Below are 17,886 nucleotides of genomic sequence, written 5' to 3' on the forward strand. Positions count from 1 at the left end.
GGAGGAGGCGGGGGAGAGGGGGGCGAGTGAGCGAGAGAGTGGCGAGAGAGGGAGGCAGGGAGAGGGAGGGAGCGGGTGGTGCCAGACGAGATGTAATCGTTGGAGGCGGAGGAGGAGAGGGACGAGAGAGCGTGGTGGTGGTGGTGGTGCCGATTCGTGCCGCGCACAGGTACAGTGCGAGAGCGTGCGGGATAGAGAGATGTAGTCTGCATGGGCCATGCGTGTGTCGGTGTGTGTGTCGGTGTGTGTGTTCTGTGCGGGAGCATGCTGCCTGCCCCTGCATGTGTCTGTATCCTGTGTGTACGTGTGAGAGAATGTGTGTACGTGTGAGAAAATGTGTGTGTGTCAGTGCGTGTCCATGTGTGAATGTACGTCGTGTCGGTGTTTGTGTGAATGTGATTTGTATGTGTGTCTGCTTGTATGTGTGTATGTAGGTGGTGTGTGTCTATATGTTATGCTACGTGTGTGAATGTGTGCATGTGTGCACTAGACTGAATAGAGGGAGCGGTGGTGCAGTGGTTCGCGCTACGCTGCGCTACGAACCCGCCGACCCGAGTTCGATTCCCGCTCACGGCCAACACCAGTGACGAGTACCTGAACAGGTCCTGGGCCTCCACTAGGTCGACTCAGCCTCAAATTAGTACCTGGTGTGGTGTGTAAACATCGCCACTGGGGAGACAAAGGCGGCCCGGCGTGGTGCTGGCCACCCACCCCCTCGTGTGCCGTGCCGGCCTTCATAGGTGCTTCTCGTTAACAGCACGTGTCCCTGTTCAGGCTACACGGAGGATCTTTGTCTTGTGCATCCCATTCAGGTAGACGAAGGCCCCATCAGTGCTGCACGGATCCATTAACCGTCACAACCACATCCGCCCATCCATCGATCCCTCCGTCTCTCTTAATATCTTCCCGATTGCCTCTCCCCTCGTGTCCATCCCGCGTGTCTATCCGCGTGTCCGTTCGTTCAGCGCTCTCTGTCCTTCCATTGCCTGTCCGTCCATCATCTACAAGTCCGTCCATCATCCGTCCGTCTGTCTGTCCGCCTGTGTTCTCGCCCCACGTGTGCGCGCGTCACCACCAGGCGGGCCATGTGAGAAGTCGCTCCCCTCCACTCCGAGGGCCCCTGGCGCTGCTCGCGGCCCCCGCGTCTGCATGGAGGGGACAGCCGGGGTCTTGGGGTCAGCGAGGGGGTCCCGCGCCCCCCACGGGACCCTCCGGTGGACGGGGTGGAGGCTGCCACCCCTGCCCCCCCTCATCCCCCTGATCCTCATCCCGGTCATCTCCGCCGCAGCCGCACTGAGCCGTGAGTCGCGGGGTTCCACGTCATGCGATGGTGGCGATGATGGCGATAGTGGTGATGATGGCGATGGTTGTGATGGTGGTGATGATGATAGCGATGGTGGTGATGGTGGTGATGATGATAGCGATGGTGGTGATGGTGGTGATAATGGTGATGGTGACGATGGTGGTGATGTTGCATCATATGTTCATACTACATAGAGTAACTACTTTAAACGGTGCAGTTTGTTACTGACCGCATGGCATGCAACATTGTACGTCGAACTCATGCTGCTTACAGGGGATTGGTGCTCAGCTCAGGCCTGAAGCGCCACGCGGCTCGCGGGACGTGTCTCTCGATCAGAGTTAACGCGTGTGTGGAATCGAGCGAGTTTATCATTAGTATACGAACTTGGGGACAGAGATGGCGATGCGAGGAGGGAATTGCAGAGCGGAGTAGTGGGAATGGAGATGCAGAAAGAGAAGGGAGGTGATCTGCAGTGTGGCGAGTGGGGCGGCTGAGTGGGTGCGACGTGCAAGCATCGCCGCTGGGGAGACAAAGGCGGCCGGGCGTCGTTTTGGCCACCTACCTCGTGTGACGTACCGGCCTTCATAGGTGCTCGCTAACAGCACTTGCCCCAAAAGTCTGTTACGGCTATATGGGGGATCTTTGTTGCTTGTTTGTTGTGACCTGCAGTGTGGGAGTTGGGTGTGTGGGTGGCTGAGTGGGTGGGCGAGTGAGTTGTGTGAGTGGGTGGCTGAGTGGGTGGGTGAGTGAGTTGGGTGAGTGGGTGGCTGAGTGGGTGGGCGAGTGAGTTGTGTGAGTGGGTGGCTGAGTGGGTGGGCGAGTGAGTTGTGTGAGTGGGTGGCTGAGTGGGTGGGTGAGTGAGTTGGGTGAGTGGGTGGCTGAGTGGGTGGCTGAGTGGGTGGGCGAGTGAGTTGTGTGAGTGGGTGGCTGAGTGGGTGGGTGGGTGAGTGAGTTGGGTGAGTGGGTGGCTGAGTGGGTGGGCGAGTGAGTTGGGTGTGTGGGTGGCTGAGTGGGTGGGCGAGTGAGTTGTGTGAGTGGGTGGCTGAGTGGGTGGGTGAGTGAGTTGGGTGAGTGGGTGGCTGAGTGGGTGGGCGAGTGAGTTGGGTGTGTGGGTGGCTGAGTGGGTGGGCGAGTGAGTTGTGTGAGTGGGTGGCTGAGTGGGTGGGTGAGTGAGTTGGGTGAGTGGGTGGCTGAGTGGGTGGGCGAGTGAGTTGTGTGAGTGGGTGGCTGAGTGGGTGGGTGAGTGAGTTGGGTGAGTGGGTGGCTGAGTGGGTGGGCGAGTGAGTTGTGTGAGTGGGTGGCTGAGTGGGTGGGTGAGTGAGTTGTGTGAGTGGGTGGCTGAGTGGGTGGGTGAGTGAGTTGGGTGAGTGGGTGGCTGAGTGGGTGGGCGAGTGAGTTGTGTGAGTGGGTGGCTGAGTGGGTGGGTGAGTGAGTTGGGTGAGTGAGTTGGGTGAGTGGGTGGCTGAGTGTGTGGGCGAGTGAGTTGTGTGACACTGCAGTGTGGTGGTGCTGGTGGTGGATGAGCCGAGACGGTCACTGTCTGGTAGAGACGAAGTCCTCCACATGGCTGGAGGAATCGTGGAGTGAAGTCCACCATCTCTCTCTCTCTCTCTCATGTGGCACGTGCAGAGCAGCTAACAGATGCTTAACAATTGCTCGACGTGCAACTGGTCGCCACGTGCAACTGGTCGCCACGTGCAACTGGTCGCCACGTGCAACTGGTCGCCACGTGCAACTTGTTGCTTGCATTTTCTTTTGCACAAGAATGCAGAGCGCGGTAAATCTGGAGAGTTGATCCTACAGATTCCAACTCCCCTTCCCAACCACGATACGGGCTCCGGGAAGGAGACTCCTTCCTTACACGGGGTCTCAGAGACCCCCCCTCACCCCCCCCCCTTTTTTAAATTCCCGTATTCTTCGGATTGTAAGACGCTCCAGAAAGTAAGACGCACCCAATACTTGTGTCCTGCGTCAATAGAGTTACACAGATTTGGTCTCCATATCTCTCACACACACACACTGCCAACTATCGGAGTAAAACCTTCCCTTTAACACACGGCAGGAACACGTGCGTCTTATATATGATAGTTACAGCACTTTGTCACGCCACGTGTTTCGAGGCCTCTCCATGCTGTGTACGGCTATTGGGGGTTGTTTGACCATACTTCACCACGCTGGTCAGTACGGGTCGGTGAAGGCAAATTGGGGTTGGGTCGTGACCAGCTCAGAGAGGGCACTCGCCACTCAGCGTGAGCCCTGGCCTCGTGTCGAACTAAGTTGGCCTGCGCGTCTTAGATCACAGTCGCCTAACTACTGCAACAACAGCCGCCATTCGCCACTAAGTGGCGGTGACGTCACCACGGCGCTTGTGCCAGGCTAGGTGCACGTTGAGGCCACGTGAAGTGTCGAACGCCCGCTGGCAGGAGGTCACAGGGCAGACCCAGGTGCCACAGGTCGACTGAGATGATTGGCTGATGCACCACCTGTGCCCCCTACTGTGCCAACTTGCTGTGCCTTAGCCACCCGGCGCTCCGCCCGTTGTTGTGAGGCGTCGCTCCTCTGCCCTCCGTTGTTGTTGGAGGGCGACTGCCTCCCAACTATCCAGTAGCAGCGTCCTAACTACTGCACCACCACCACCACCACCCCCACCACCACCACCCCCACCACCCCCACTACCACCCCCACCCCCACCACCACGGCCACCACCATCACCACCACCCCCACCACCACCACCCCCACCACCACGGCCACCACCATCACCACCACCACCACCACCCCCACCACCACCACCACGGCCACCACCACCCCCACCATCACCACCACCACCACCCCCACCACCCCCACCACCACCACCACCACCCCCACCACCATCACCACCACCACCACAGTGTGGGTCTCATCAGCGCGTGTTTGGCTCTGGCTGCCACTCGGAGCCGTCTCATGGCTCGAGTTGGTTTCCATTGACTCGGCCTCACGTGACCCCCCCCCTCCCCCCCGTTCTGTGTAGCCTACACGGGCTGTTGGGGCAAGTGCTGTTAGCGAGCACCTATTAAGGTTGTTTCGGGCAGTGGCCCTTCTACACAGCACATAGACAGGTCAGTCTCGGCGCTGCCAAGAATGGCCATAATATTTTATAATGATCATGTACTGTGACTCGTTTTCCTTTGAAGGGCACATTGTTGTTATTGGCGAATGTGTTGCTGCTGTTGTTGTTGTTGATTGCGTACCGCTGCCAACGCAACAGCATCACAGCGCTCGTCACGGGGTTCTAGGGCGCCGCATGGACCTTGACACTGCGATGTGAGCCGTGCCTGGGAGGCGAACCTCTGCCCCACCGCTCCCCCAAACAACAGAATCAGACTCACACACACACTCACACACACTCTCACTCGCACTCTCACACTCACACACTCACACACACTCTCACACACTCTCACACTCACACACTCTCACACACACTCTCACACACACACACTCACACACACTATCGCACTCACACACTCTCCCACACACTCTCACACTCTCTCACACACTCTCACACACAATCTCACACACAATCTCACACACACTCTCACACACTCTCACACAAAGTTAACTTTTTTCAGATAGTTCGCTCATTTTGGTATTCTCCCAAGTCGCATATCCCAAGTCGCTATCATCAGGCAGGGGAAGGAGTTCTCGACTTGCCGGCACGCTCTGCAGGAGCTTCACAGAAGGGGACGACGCTGCTCTGTGGTCTTTATACCCCACTTGGTAATTTCCTGTCTATTTGTTTTCTCAATCAAATTTGTAAAATATTTGGACACTGACGCCTGTGCACACAGCGGGCCCATCTCTCTTATTCCCGAAGAACGTCCCTGTAACGATGCCCACGGCTCTAACAACACGGCGTTAACAACACGAAGTTAACAACACGAAGTTAACAACACGGCGTTAACAACACGACGTATAGCCCACGGCGTTAACAACACGACGTAACGCTCACGAAGTTAACAACACGGCGTTAACAACACGACGTATAGCCCAGGGCGCTAACAACACGACGTAACGTCTACGGCGTTAACCAGGAGGAGCCGCGAGGATTCGAACCGCAGAAACCTCCGCCACCAAGTGGCCCAGTCAGTCCGAGCGAGACGATTTCCATGCCTCGCCTTTAAATATTAACAGCGCGCCGCGTGCCGAGCAGCAGCCAGCCGCAACCATTCCGACACTCAACACCGACGCAGCCCCCCCCCACCCCCCTCGCTCTCTCCCCCCGCAACTGGCACGATTTGTAAGCAGCTGCTCCGCTTCACACGCCGGCATCCCCAGCCAAGACTCACCCCCCCATCCCGTGCCAGTCCACTGCTGGATGAGGTCATACTCTCGCCTACGCCGTGTCGATCGATCGCATTGGACGATTTGGTGGTTTGACCATACTTCACCACGCTGGTCTAGTGCAGGTTGGTGAAGCGTGGTGGGGAGGGGACGGCACTGCCGGGGTTGTGTGTGTGTGCGGTGTCGCTCGACACTGATGTTCGCTGTGGCAGGGAATCGAACTAGGGTCACGGGATCACCGCTGAAGCACCGCTACCAAGGGGTTGTAGTAGTGATATAAAATACCCGGAATATGTAAACTGGAGGAATCCGATGAGCTGTAAAGCTCTATTTCACAGATGTCCAGTGTAAACCATGACAGCCCCTGTGTCAATCCACTGCAGGGTGAAGGCCGCCTCCCCACGCAGTGCGATCACGTGGTCTGACCATACTTCACCACTCTAGTCATCAATGTGGGGTTGTGGTTTTGTTTTCATGATGCACTGCCCTGTGTTGCCCGCCACGTGACCCCGCAGCCTGTGGCACCTGTGATACCCACGTGGACACAGTTCCAGCGCACGGGCACGGCTCTCCACGCTCCTCCCACGCGGAGCGCTGCCGCGTTGATTGGTCAAACATCGCCATGCAACAGGAGCTGCGTTTCATTTCAGCCTTTGGAATTATTTTATTTTAGCCACGACACATCCATCTCGCCTTATTTTGTTCTCATACACACACACTGTATAAACCTGTTCATGGGATTATGGGGCACAATAACACAGGATAATTGTGGATAAGCGTGCATGTTGTACTCTAGTGGTAGTGCCTTACGCCGATAATGCCGACTCCCAAGTCAGCCGAAGAGCAGCGTTCCGGGAGAATATTGTGAGAGAACTCAAGCCCTGAGCAGGACCCTCCTGAAAGAGAGTCTGAGACACAATGAGACCTTCGTGGGTGAGCAGTGGAGGGCATTGTAACTGATTATTATTGTTGTTATTACTACTTCTGTGTTGTTATTATTGTTGATGTCACTACTATTGTTGATGTAATGTATTGGGGGTGGAGGTGGGGTCGGGATGAGATTCCTAGACTGGATGAGGCGGATCCACGCGCTCTGTAATAAATCACGGGGCGCTCATTAAAATAGTGGAGGCGTAGGGAGTCAAGGAGGAGGGGGAGAGAGCGAGGGGAGAGTGAGGGGAGAGCGAGGATGCTGGCTGAGACACTGCCCGAGGTGCGGGGTATAAGTCACATCACACTCGCCATTCTCACCACTTCCACCACGACAACAACCACTATCATCGCCATCATCGTCCTCACTCATGGCTGTGATGCACGCGGTGGGTGAGTGAATGAAAAGAGCATTCGAGTGCTCGCGGTCGTGAGTGAGTGGGTTGTAGAAGGAGCGAGTGAGGGAGGAAACGAGCGATCGAGCGAGGAGTGACTTGATTGAGGAAGGACAGCGAGTCTGAAGGAATGAATGAGTCTGGAGAAGAGTGAGCGAGCGAGTGACTGGGTAAGGGAGCAACTGAGCGAGTGAAGAGATGAGTGGGTGAATTGAGTAAATTAATACAATGGAGTGAATGAGTTCGTGAGAGCGATGAGAGATTTAGAGAGCAGGCAGAGCAGGTGAATGAGTGAGTGAGCGAGCGAGGGAGCGAGTGATGTAGCGATTGTGTGAGTGCGGGAATGAGTTACAAGGGGAGGTCACTGTGGGGAGAATGGAGTTCAATGTAATCTCCTCTTCTTCACGTGACCTACTTTATGCTATTAACTTCACAGAGCCATCGATTACAACAGCGGTCCTGATCTACACAGAGGAGTCTCGCCGAGTCTATGACATCTATTTGCGCGAGAGTCCTGCTTGGGACAGTCTGTCCAGCTCCCTTGTCGAAGTACATCACCCGTCTCAGGCGGGAATAAACCATAAAGCTTGGGGAAAAACCCAAGCGCATATACGAGGATTGCAGTTGCTGCGGGACGAGACTCAGGGCGGCGTGGCATCCAGGGGGAGGTAACGCGCCTGAGAGGGCATCCGGCGTGGTGTCTGCTCGCACTGCGGGTGCCAGGTGGGTTGCTCCATCCAAGGGATTCTTTTTCAGCACAGCTGGTCGGTTCGAAGCAGGTGGCACTTGACGAGAGGTAGTCACGTCCGCAGCGAGAGGCACCCTGGACGTGGTGGGCCGGGACCCGGGTGAAGTTGAAGGGCCCTGGTGGTTGGTGGTCGTGGTGGCGATGAGCCTGAGAGAGTGGTTGGCCACGTACGGTGCGAAAGAAGTTAAACATATATTCGTGTCACCTGCGTAACAATGGGAAGATCTAACGCCGGCTGGCGATGGTAGTGGGTTTGGGGTTGGTGGTGGGGTTGGTGGTGGTAGTGATGGTAGGGGCGGTGGTCGCGATGGTGATGGTAGGGGCTGTGTCGGTGGTGGCTGTGATGATGGAGGCGATGGTGGTAATGAGATTTGAGAGCAAGCCTGTGAGAGATGGCGATGACGGCTTTGGGGAGGTCTCGATCCAGCAGTGGATTGCTCAAAACTGATGGTGTTGGGAGAGGGCAGAGAGAGAGAGAGAGAATGAGAGAGTGAGGGCGAGCGAGGCGGCTGCAGTAGCCCAGGCTTGCGTGAAGGAGGAGATGGAGCTGGTGGTGGTGGCCGATTGGCTTCTCAGAAGCGAAACGTTGACTCGTGGGTTCTCTTCGTCGCCGCTTCTCAGCACCGACGACAATTGACCCTGAAGGTTCAATTGCCGTGGCCGCGTTCGCCGAGTGCGTGCGCGGAGTGCGCGAGACCACGGGGCAGTGCCAGCGGTGCGGCCTTCACCGCGATTGACCCACACGGCTGCACACATTGCACGGAGTGTGCAAGATCACATTGATGGGGAGGGGCGCGGGGGGGTAGAGGGGGGAAGGAGGAGGAGGAGGGGGGCCACAGTGGTGAGCGCATCGCAATATCAATATTCTCCCGGACCTCCCGAGTTCGATTCCCGGCCACCAACAGCAGTGGCGCTTGATATCTGAAGCGGTCTTGGGGCGCGCCTCTCAACCAACCCGAGCTGGACAATGTTGTGAAGTTTGGGCAAACGGCACTCGATGTATTGCTGCATGGCGAGCCCGGGAGAGATGGCAGCAGCGGCTCTGGGAGAGGGGAGGAGGGAGAATGTTCCAGCAGTGGATCGATCAAGGCTGATAATCACGTGCTGTTTGTATCTATAATAGATGTCGTTTGCTGAGATTTTATCTTCTCATTAATAAACAAAATTCCATCATTTATTTAGCGGCCCTCCTGTTTGTCTCGAGATGATTGGTCCGGACATCCTTAATTGGCACGTGGGGAGGTTGACGCGGATCGCGTAATTGTTCATTACGGGTGATTATCAATAACGCGCGCGCCGCCGCGTGTCTGCCCGCATAGCCGGGTTCGAGGGGACACGCGGGCTGCCGTCACGAGGCTGTCGGTAGAAAGCGAGCAGCAGTTTCGCGTACAGCATAGCACTCAGATACAGCAGGTACACGTTCACACACACGCACAACATATTACACACAGACCGAGACACACACAAACATATATTTTCTCACTTTGGTCCGATGCAGAAGTAGAGCGATAATGTCTTATGATCACTCCTTCATACACGTACACATGCGCACATGCCTGCATCTATTTCTTCGCTTTGATCTCATCCAGCTGTGGATAAACATGAGCACGCATACACACACACGTGCTGGGTGCCTCCGTGCTCATATCCATGCATCCATATCCATGCATAAGCACGTGCATTCATACACACGTGGACATGAGCACGTACACACACACACCTGCAAGGTATGCATGTACACGTACACACACACACACGAGCTGGGTGTAGACACACACACGTGCTGGGTGTAGACACACACACACACGAGCTGGGTGTAGACACACACGTGCTGGGTGGAGACACACACACATGTGCTAGGTGTAGACACACATACACGTGCTAGGTGTAGACAGACACACACACGTGCTGGGTGTAGACACACACACGAGCTGGATGTAGACACACACACACACGTGCTGGGTGTAGACACACACACGTGCTGGGTGTAGACACACACACACGTGCATGCACACACACAGTGCCACACTGCCCTTCAAGGCTTGGTTGGCTTATTCACCGACGCCATCCGCTTACTAATCAGCTCACTAATTGAGGCTCACTCACTCAACCTTCCTCCCAGTCGGGCGCGTGTGTGGCAATTCGGATGGGTGTGTGTCCTGGACATCCCCTAGGTCAACTCGGCCTCAAATGTATACCTGGTGCAATGTGTAAAACACCGTCACTGGGGAGACAAAGGTGGTCGAGCGTGGCGCTGGGCCACCCATCTGTTCGTGTGCCGTGCCGGCCTTCATAGGTGCCCGCTAACAGCACTTGCCTCAGCACTTCATGTAGGCTAGACGGGGGATCTTGCTATTTGTGTACACAGTGTGTGCGTGCATCTGCTTCCGTGCGTGTCAGTCTGGTCAGGCTCTACGTGGGATCTTTCTCTGTCTGTGTGTGTGTCACATTCCTGCACGGCTTATTATCTCAATGAATATTTTCCGGATCGCTGGGAGCTTAGAGCAGACGGACGCGAGGCTGTCAGCCACGGCCGAGGGGACATGTATACTGGACGTGGCGTGCCGAACAGACCCGGCTCGAATTAAGCTCTGCTGGCGGCCGCGGCGGTGTTGGTGAGGGCTTTAGGAGGCGAGCGCACGGAAGGGCCGAAGCCACCGCGGGGATGGGTGGCGGTGGGAAGGGATGTCGGCGGGTCTCAGAGCAAAGCCCCTGGAGGTGACCGAGTGTCCGTCTGCCGTCTGTCCAGCGGCTGGATTGTCTGGCAGAGGGAAGGGAGCGATATCGGGGCCGTGATGGCATCGGCTGCGTTGGCCGCGGTGGCTTCTTGACTTTGACAGCGGCCACTGCGTTCGCGGCCAGTGAATCGTGGAGCTGATATCACTCGGGTCGTGGTGGCAGCTTCGGCGCCACGAGCAGCGTGGGGGGGGGGGGTGATGGATGGGTGGTGGGGCAGGGGGTGAGGGGCGGGGCGGGGTGGATCCTCACCAGCCTCGCCTGGCTCTGTCAATCCTATTACCAGTGCGTAATCGCGACTGGCAAGCAGCAGCAGCATCATCAGCATCATCAGCAACATCATCATTACGAGTAGCATCATTAGCATCATCACCACAAGCAGCAGTAACATCATCATGTTTTGCATCTGCATTTTTCACCGCAGCAGTAGCATCATAATTCGCAGCATCAGCAGCAGTAGCATCATAATTCGCAGCATCAGCAGTAGTAGCATCATTACTCTAATTATTAGCAGCAGTTATAGCAATCATCGTCCATATGACCATCAGCAGCAGCAACATCATCATCAGCAGCATCATCAGCAGCATCATCAGCAGCAACAGCAGCAGCATCATCATCATCAGCAGCAGCAGCATCGTGCACAATCCCGGGCGAGAGTGAATGGCGGATGATCGAAGACACGGTCTCCGGACGCGATTATAAATAATTGGGTATCAATAGCCTCAGCTGCCAGTGATGCATTACAACTGTGATAAATAATGATCATCATCATCACCATCATCGCCATCAGTAATTGAACACAGAGGCAAAGGCACGTCTCGCTGTCTCTCACGGAGACCGCTTATGCCCACAGATGTGCTCTGGTAGAGAGGACTGCTGCTGCGAGCGAGTGCCCAATGCCTCTTATACAGATTCACGTATGCCCAGCCGCCTTTGTCTCCCCATTGCTGTTGTTGTGTGCATGTGCGCGTGTGCATGTGCGCGTGTGAATGTGCCCTCGTGAGTGTGCGTGTGTGCCTCTGAGTGTGTGTCTGTGCGCTTGCTTCTGAGTGTGTGTAAGAGTGTGTGCCTGTGTGTGTCTGTGCCTGTGTGCGTAGTGGGGAGCGGTAGTGTAGCGGTTAGCGCCCTGCGCTATGAACCCGGCGACCCGAGTTCGATTTCCGCTCACGGTCAACACCAGTGACGAGTATCTGAACCGGTTCTGGGCCTCCCCTAGGTCGACTCAGCCACAAATGAGTACTTGGTGCGGTGTGTAAACATCGCCACTGGGGAGACAAAGGCGGTCGGGCGTGGTGCTGGCCACCCAACCGCCTCGTGTACCGTTTCGGCCTTCATAGGTGCTCGCTGACAGCACTTGCCCAACAGTCTGTTAAGGCTATACAGGGGATCTTTGGTTGTGTCTTTGTGTGTGCGTTAGTGGGGAGCGGTAGTGTAGCGGTTACCGCACTGCTCGACGAACCCCGCGACCCGAGTTCGATTTCCCCTCGCGGCCACCACCAGTGACGATTATCTGAACCGGTCATGGGCCTCACCTAGGTCAACTCAGCCTCAAATGAATACCCGGTCCTGGCCACGCAAACCTCCTCTCGCGTGTTAATACTCCGGCCTTAATAGGTGCTCGCTAACAGCTCTTGCCCCAGCAGTATATACGCGCGCTAAACGGGTTAGCTGTGTCTTTGTTTTAGAACTGTTGACGTAACGCGAATGCGCGGCGCGCGCGGCAGGCGCAGACTGTGAATCAGCCTCGCGTGTTGGGGTGGGGGGTGAAGAGGGGGGGGGGGTTTGTGGTGATGCAGCGATGGTGTATTAGGGGGCCCAGGTCTTAGGAATACATCTTCATCATACACCCCCCCCACACACACACACCACTACCACGCACTCTCTCTTCCCCTCGCCTCTGCTCCAGCTCATCTCCCCGCTCCCTCTCTCTCCCCCGCGTCTCGCATCCCATCGTTCTATCTCTCCCACCATCACCCCATCACTCCATCTCCTCTCCCATCACTCCATCACTCCATCTCGTGCCCTCCGCGCATCTCAAGCGCCGAGTCTCAGCGCCTCCTTCAATCGAGCCGCGTGTTCTGCGCTGTCCGAGCGATCGAGGCGAGAATCGGCTAATTACACGGCGAGAAATGATCACGTGGGGGGGGGGGGTCACAGCTCTTGTGGAACAGCAGAGGAGAGCGAGGGACCTCCCGGCCCCGGTGATGGATTTATCGATACACGCGGCCCTCATTCCGCGTATAACTCGAGATCTAAACAACTGCAAGGAATAACAGCAACGGCCAGACAAACATATATATACACATCAGATAAATCTATTTCCGTTTTTAGAAATGCGAATTCGCTTGTTTTCATTTAGAGAGCGTGACCGGACCTCCACGCGCACACAGACACACAGACGCACACGGACGCACCCACACACACGCACACACACACGCACACGGACGCACACACACGCAGATATACACACAGACACACACGCACACACACGCGCACAGCAGATATACAGACACACACAGACACGTACACACAGATATACGAAAAAAATATCCCCCGTATAGCCTTAATAGATTGTTGGGGCAAGTGCTGTTAGCGAGCACCTATGAAGGCCGGCACGGCACACGATGGGGTTGGTGGCCAGCACCACGCCCGGCCGCCTTTGTCTCCCCGGTGGCGATGTTTACACACCGCATACCAGGTACTCATTTGAGGCTGAGTCGACCTAGGGGAGGCCCCAGACCGATTCAGATAATCGTCAGCGGTGTTGACCGTGAGCGGGAATCGAACTCGGGCCGCCAGGTTCGTAGCGCAACGCGTTAACCACCGCTCCACACACTACACACACACGCAGACACGCAGATACGCAGATATACAAAGACACACACGTCCACACACACACACGCAGATATACACACACACGCAGATATACACATACACGGAGATATACACACACGCAGATATACACACAGACACACACGCACACACACACACGCAGATATACACACAGACACACACGCACACACACACACGCAGATATACACACAGACACACACGCACACACACACACACGCATATATACACACAGACACACACGCACACACACACACACGCTGATATACAGACACACATACGCACACACACACGCAGATATACAAAGACACACACACGCACACACACAGACACACACGCAGATATACAGACACACACACGCACACACACACGCAGATATACAAAGACACACACACGCACACACACAGACACACACGCACACACACAGACGCACACACACAGACACACACGCACACACACACACGCACACACAGACACACGCACACACACAGACGCACACACACGCGCACACACACACACAGACACACAGACACACACACACACAGACACACAGCCACACACACACACAGACACACACACACAGACACACACGCACTCGTGTTATGCAGCTCGCGTCGCCCCTTGTCCTCGCTTGGCTGCCGAACACTGCGGCCGTGTTCCTTGAGGGCCCGGCTGGACGCACGCGCTCAGAGGGAGGGGGGGGGGGCGAGTGGCGTCGTCCTCTGAGTTCGCTCCGTGATGACGCCGCGTTCACAGCGAGTCCAGACTCGCCACGCCGCGGGGGGCCGGGGGGGGGGGGCTCCCCCCCCCCTCCAACTCCGCTTTCTATTCCCTCCTCATTCTACTCCTACTCGCATCTCGTCATCCTCCTTCGCCACACCATCCCTCCTCCTGCTCCGCCAACTCTTTCATCCTCCACCCCCTCTTCTACCTCCTCATCTGACTACTTCTCACTCCTCCTCCCACGATCTCCTCCTCCTCCTTCGCCACCTCTTCCTTCCCTCACCACCTCTCCTCCTCCGAAACGATCCCAAACCCTGCCTCCCCGACTCCTCGGCGCGGGAGAGCTTCAAATCTCGCGGCGCTGCTCCGAACAAGTGGGGAAGGAGAGCGCAGGGAGAGCGTGCGCTTGCGGAGATGTTGTGGAGAGAAGGAGAGAGTTCGTGGAGAGTGCAGGGAGAGTGCAGGGAGAGTGCAGGGAGAGTGCAGGGAGAGAACTCCTGACTCCTCACTCTTCACTCTCCTGGTGTGCGCCGCGCTCCGCTGCCCACGAGTCGCGCCGCGCCCTGGCAACGTCCAACACCGAGGGGGGCTCCCGCAGGCACAGACAAAGCTCCCCCGTGTAGCCCCGCACAGACTGTGACAGCGAGCTGCTATTAGGTGGTGGCGGGGTGGTGGTGGCCAACCGCCCGCTAAAGGCTATATGGGGAATCTGTGTCTTTGTTTTGTGTTTAGGATTTAAAATGCACCTAGCATGGCACAAGCACCGTGGTGACGAAAGGCGATTGCCTGTTGTTGTGTGCGGGGATTGGTAGTGTATTTGTGTGAATGTAACACTCAGTGGACAGTGATCGTGTAGGCAGTGTGTGTGTCAGAGAGAGAGAGTACAGGGAGAGTGTGGGGAGAGTGTGTTTGGAGAGTGTGTGTGAGAGAGAGTACAGGAAGAGTGTGGAGAGAGAGAGAGTGTTTGTAGAGAGTGTGAGGGTATGTGAGAGTGTGTGAGAGTGTGTTAGAGTGTGGAGAGAGTGTGTGTGAGAGTGTGGAGAGAGTGTGGAGAGAGTGTGTGTGAGAGAGAGTACAGGGAGAGTGTGGAGAGAGTGTGTTTGTAGAGAGAGCATTAGCTGAGAGTCCAGAGGACACTGGGTGGAGAGAATTCGACGAGAGAGTGTGGGGAAAGCGCGTGAGTGTAGGGGGGAGAGTGCAGTGAGACCGTATAGGGGGGAGTGTGGAGAGAGTACAGAGTGAGAGAGAGTTGCAGGGAGAGAGTGCAGGGAGAGTGGTCAGTAGAGCGCTACTATGGCGGGCTGAACCAAACATCCCTGGACACGTCGCCTCGTCTCATCTGTTGTCAGCCACGCTCACATTTTCGCGAAATAAATCTCCGCCAAACTCTCCCCGATTTGTATCCCGCGCGTGGTCACGGCTCGAGGAGCCCATCCGGACATCCCGGGGAGCGAGTGAGCGCACGGCACCCGCCCCCTCCACCCCGAGCGCAGCGTGTCGCCAGGACCCGCGGGCCCCGGCTGCGACCTCGCCACCTGCGTGCCGCGCGCTCACGTGCGACGCGCTCACGTGCGACGCGACGCGCTCACGTGCGGCGCATGGTGCTCACGTGCGGCGCATGGTGCTCACGTGCGACGCGACGCGCTCACGTGCGACGCGACGCGCTCACGTGCGACGCGCTCACGTGGCGCATCGCGCTCACGTGCGGCGCATGGCGCTCACGTGCGACGTGACGCGCTCACGTGCGACGCGCTCACGTGGCGCATCGCGCTCACGTGCGGCGCATGGCGCTCACGTGCGACGCGACGCGCTCACGTGCGACGCGCTCACGTGCGACGCATCGCGCTCACGTGCGGCGCATGGCGCTCACGTGCGACGCGACGCACTCACGTGCGACGCGCTCACGTGGCGCATCGCGCTCACGTGCGGCGCATGGCGCTCACGTGCGACGCGACGCGCTCACGTGCGACGCGCTCACGTGCGACGCATCGCGCTCACGTGCGGCGCATCGCGCTCACGTGCGACGCGACGCGCTCACGCGTGGCGCATCGTGCTCACGGCCGGGATTGAGCCAAGTTCACAAGCGCAGAGAGCAGCGTCATTTGTCAGGGTGTCTGTTCGTGCGTGCGAGTCAACGAGTGACCTTATCTCCCGGCGCGGCAGCGTGGGGCGAGTTTTTCAAATCTCCCCCCCATCCCACCACCGCCGCTTCTGTCCACAAATGTAGATCGGCAGGGCGCGTCTGGTGGCTTAACGTGTGAGCACTCCCACCTCTTCTAACAACGCGTCTGGCCAGCGTGGGAAGAGTAGGCCAAACACCGTCTCGGCGGGGGAGCTCTTCAGCGCCCCCCCCTCTAGCGGAGGCCTTCCCACCAGCAGTAGCGCGAGCAGGCGCTTGCAGGGCCGCGCCTGTACCCCGCTGAGAACTAAACACTCACGGTCGAATCGGGTGACCGGGGTACCGCTTCCACTTTATACACTGGGGCCAGAAGCGACGGTCGTCATGACGTATCACCCAAGTCGACCTCGACGTGGATACAAACTCGTGCCCTTGACGTCGCGCGACCAAACCCGCTAATGCCGCCACTCCAGCGCACAGCGCCTCGTGCCGCCCGCGTGTTTGCAATCCGCGCCGTGGATTACAGAGATATCCAGCAGCGCCGAGAGGTCGCCGGTCTTAGCGCTCTGTTTGCACAGCACTTGTGGTACGTGGAGAGATGTCTCGCACCCCCCTCTCTCCTCTGTCATCATCATCATCATCGCCCCCCCACCCTCCGTGTTGTTTTAGCTGGCGGATGCGACGCGTAAAGAACGGGGCTTAATTTATCGGCAAATATTTTACTGTGTACACGGGAGCGGGTGCGCACATTGAGTGGTGGCGGTAGCCACAGCGAAAGGCGTGATGGATGTGGTGCGCTGGGAGACTGGAGTGGACTGGGTGGCATGTGACTGGCGATAGCTACAGGCGCAGCGAGAAGTATTCTCGATGTTGTGAACCGGGTGGCGAAATCTTTTTTTCGTCGTAGGTGGCACGTGGACGAGTAACAGTAGCGAGAGGGAAACCTGATGCGGTGCGCCGGTTGGGGAAATATTGAGAGAGGTGAAGCCCTACGGAGGAGGGAACCAAGGCAGGGGGGCGAATGAAGCTGCCCTCTCTTCCTCCACCTCTTCTCTATTTCTTTCTCCTTCCTCTCTGCCAGTGGCCGGGCGAGGTTGGCACTGGCCCTGGTTAAAACAATGAAACAGGGGTGCGGGGGGTGCCCTGTCCAACTTCCCCCTCTGCATCGCCCGGCGCCTCTACCGCTCTGGCCCGTGGGCCACGCCTCAGTTACACTGCCTGCACACGCAGTTAGCTATGCCATTCGCTAAACCCTTGGGTAGCCTTAGTCTGGCTATGTGACCCTCTTGAATCAACACTGAACCATTGGGTAGCCTTAGTCTGGCTCTATGACTCTCTTGAATTAACACTGAACCCTTGGGTTGCCTTAGTCTGGCTCTATGAGCCTCTTGAATTAACACTGAACCCTTGGGTAGCCTTAGTCTGGCTCTATGAGCCTCTTGAATTAAGACTGGTCCCTTGGGTATCCTTAGTCTGGCTCTATGAGGCTCTTGCATCAACACTGAATCCTTAGGTAGCCTTAGTCTGGCTCTATGAGCCACCGCGATGAAAAATGAAGCCGGTGGCATTGCTTGGTTTGCATGGGCCCAGTTAAATATTATTTTCTCCCTCCCCACTCTGTTATTTCTCCTCTCTCGTGCACCCTCGAGCCATGGGGAGCTCACCCAGCAGACAGCCTTGTAGGTGGGGTTTGTGGATCAGGCAGAGATGGAGCATCTCCGCTATAGTGCCTCCCTCCTGCCTCCCGTACAATGGCAATCCCTGC

The 17,886-nt window shown here is 57.0% G+C and overlaps 1 protein-coding gene across 6 annotated transcripts in view; it reads left to right on the top strand.

Annotated features, from left to right (window-relative positions):
- LOC144933945 (uncharacterized) overlaps positions 1-17,886 on the top strand; it is a 55,625-nt gene continuing 37,739 nt past the window's right edge. For 5 of the 6 annotated variants that reach the window (XM_078859287.1, XM_078859282.1, XM_078859283.1 and 2 more), the window contains exons 1-2: positions 1-169; positions 1,079-1,300. In XM_078859287.1, the coding sequence (XP_078715413.1) occupies positions 1,150-1,300 (151 nt within the window). In that variant the 5' untranslated portion in view covers positions 1-169; positions 1,079-1,149. The remainder of the gene's footprint in view (positions 170-1,078; positions 1,301-17,886) is intronic. The other variant, XM_078859284.1, reaches the window with a different exon arrangement.

The sequence above is a fragment of the Lampetra fluviatilis genome, chromosome 8 (assembly GCF_964198595.1).
Source record: "Lampetra fluviatilis chromosome 8, kcLamFluv1.1, whole genome shotgun sequence".
Taxonomy (NCBI): domain Eukaryota; kingdom Metazoa; phylum Chordata; class Hyperoartia; order Petromyzontiformes; family Petromyzontidae; genus Lampetra; species Lampetra fluviatilis.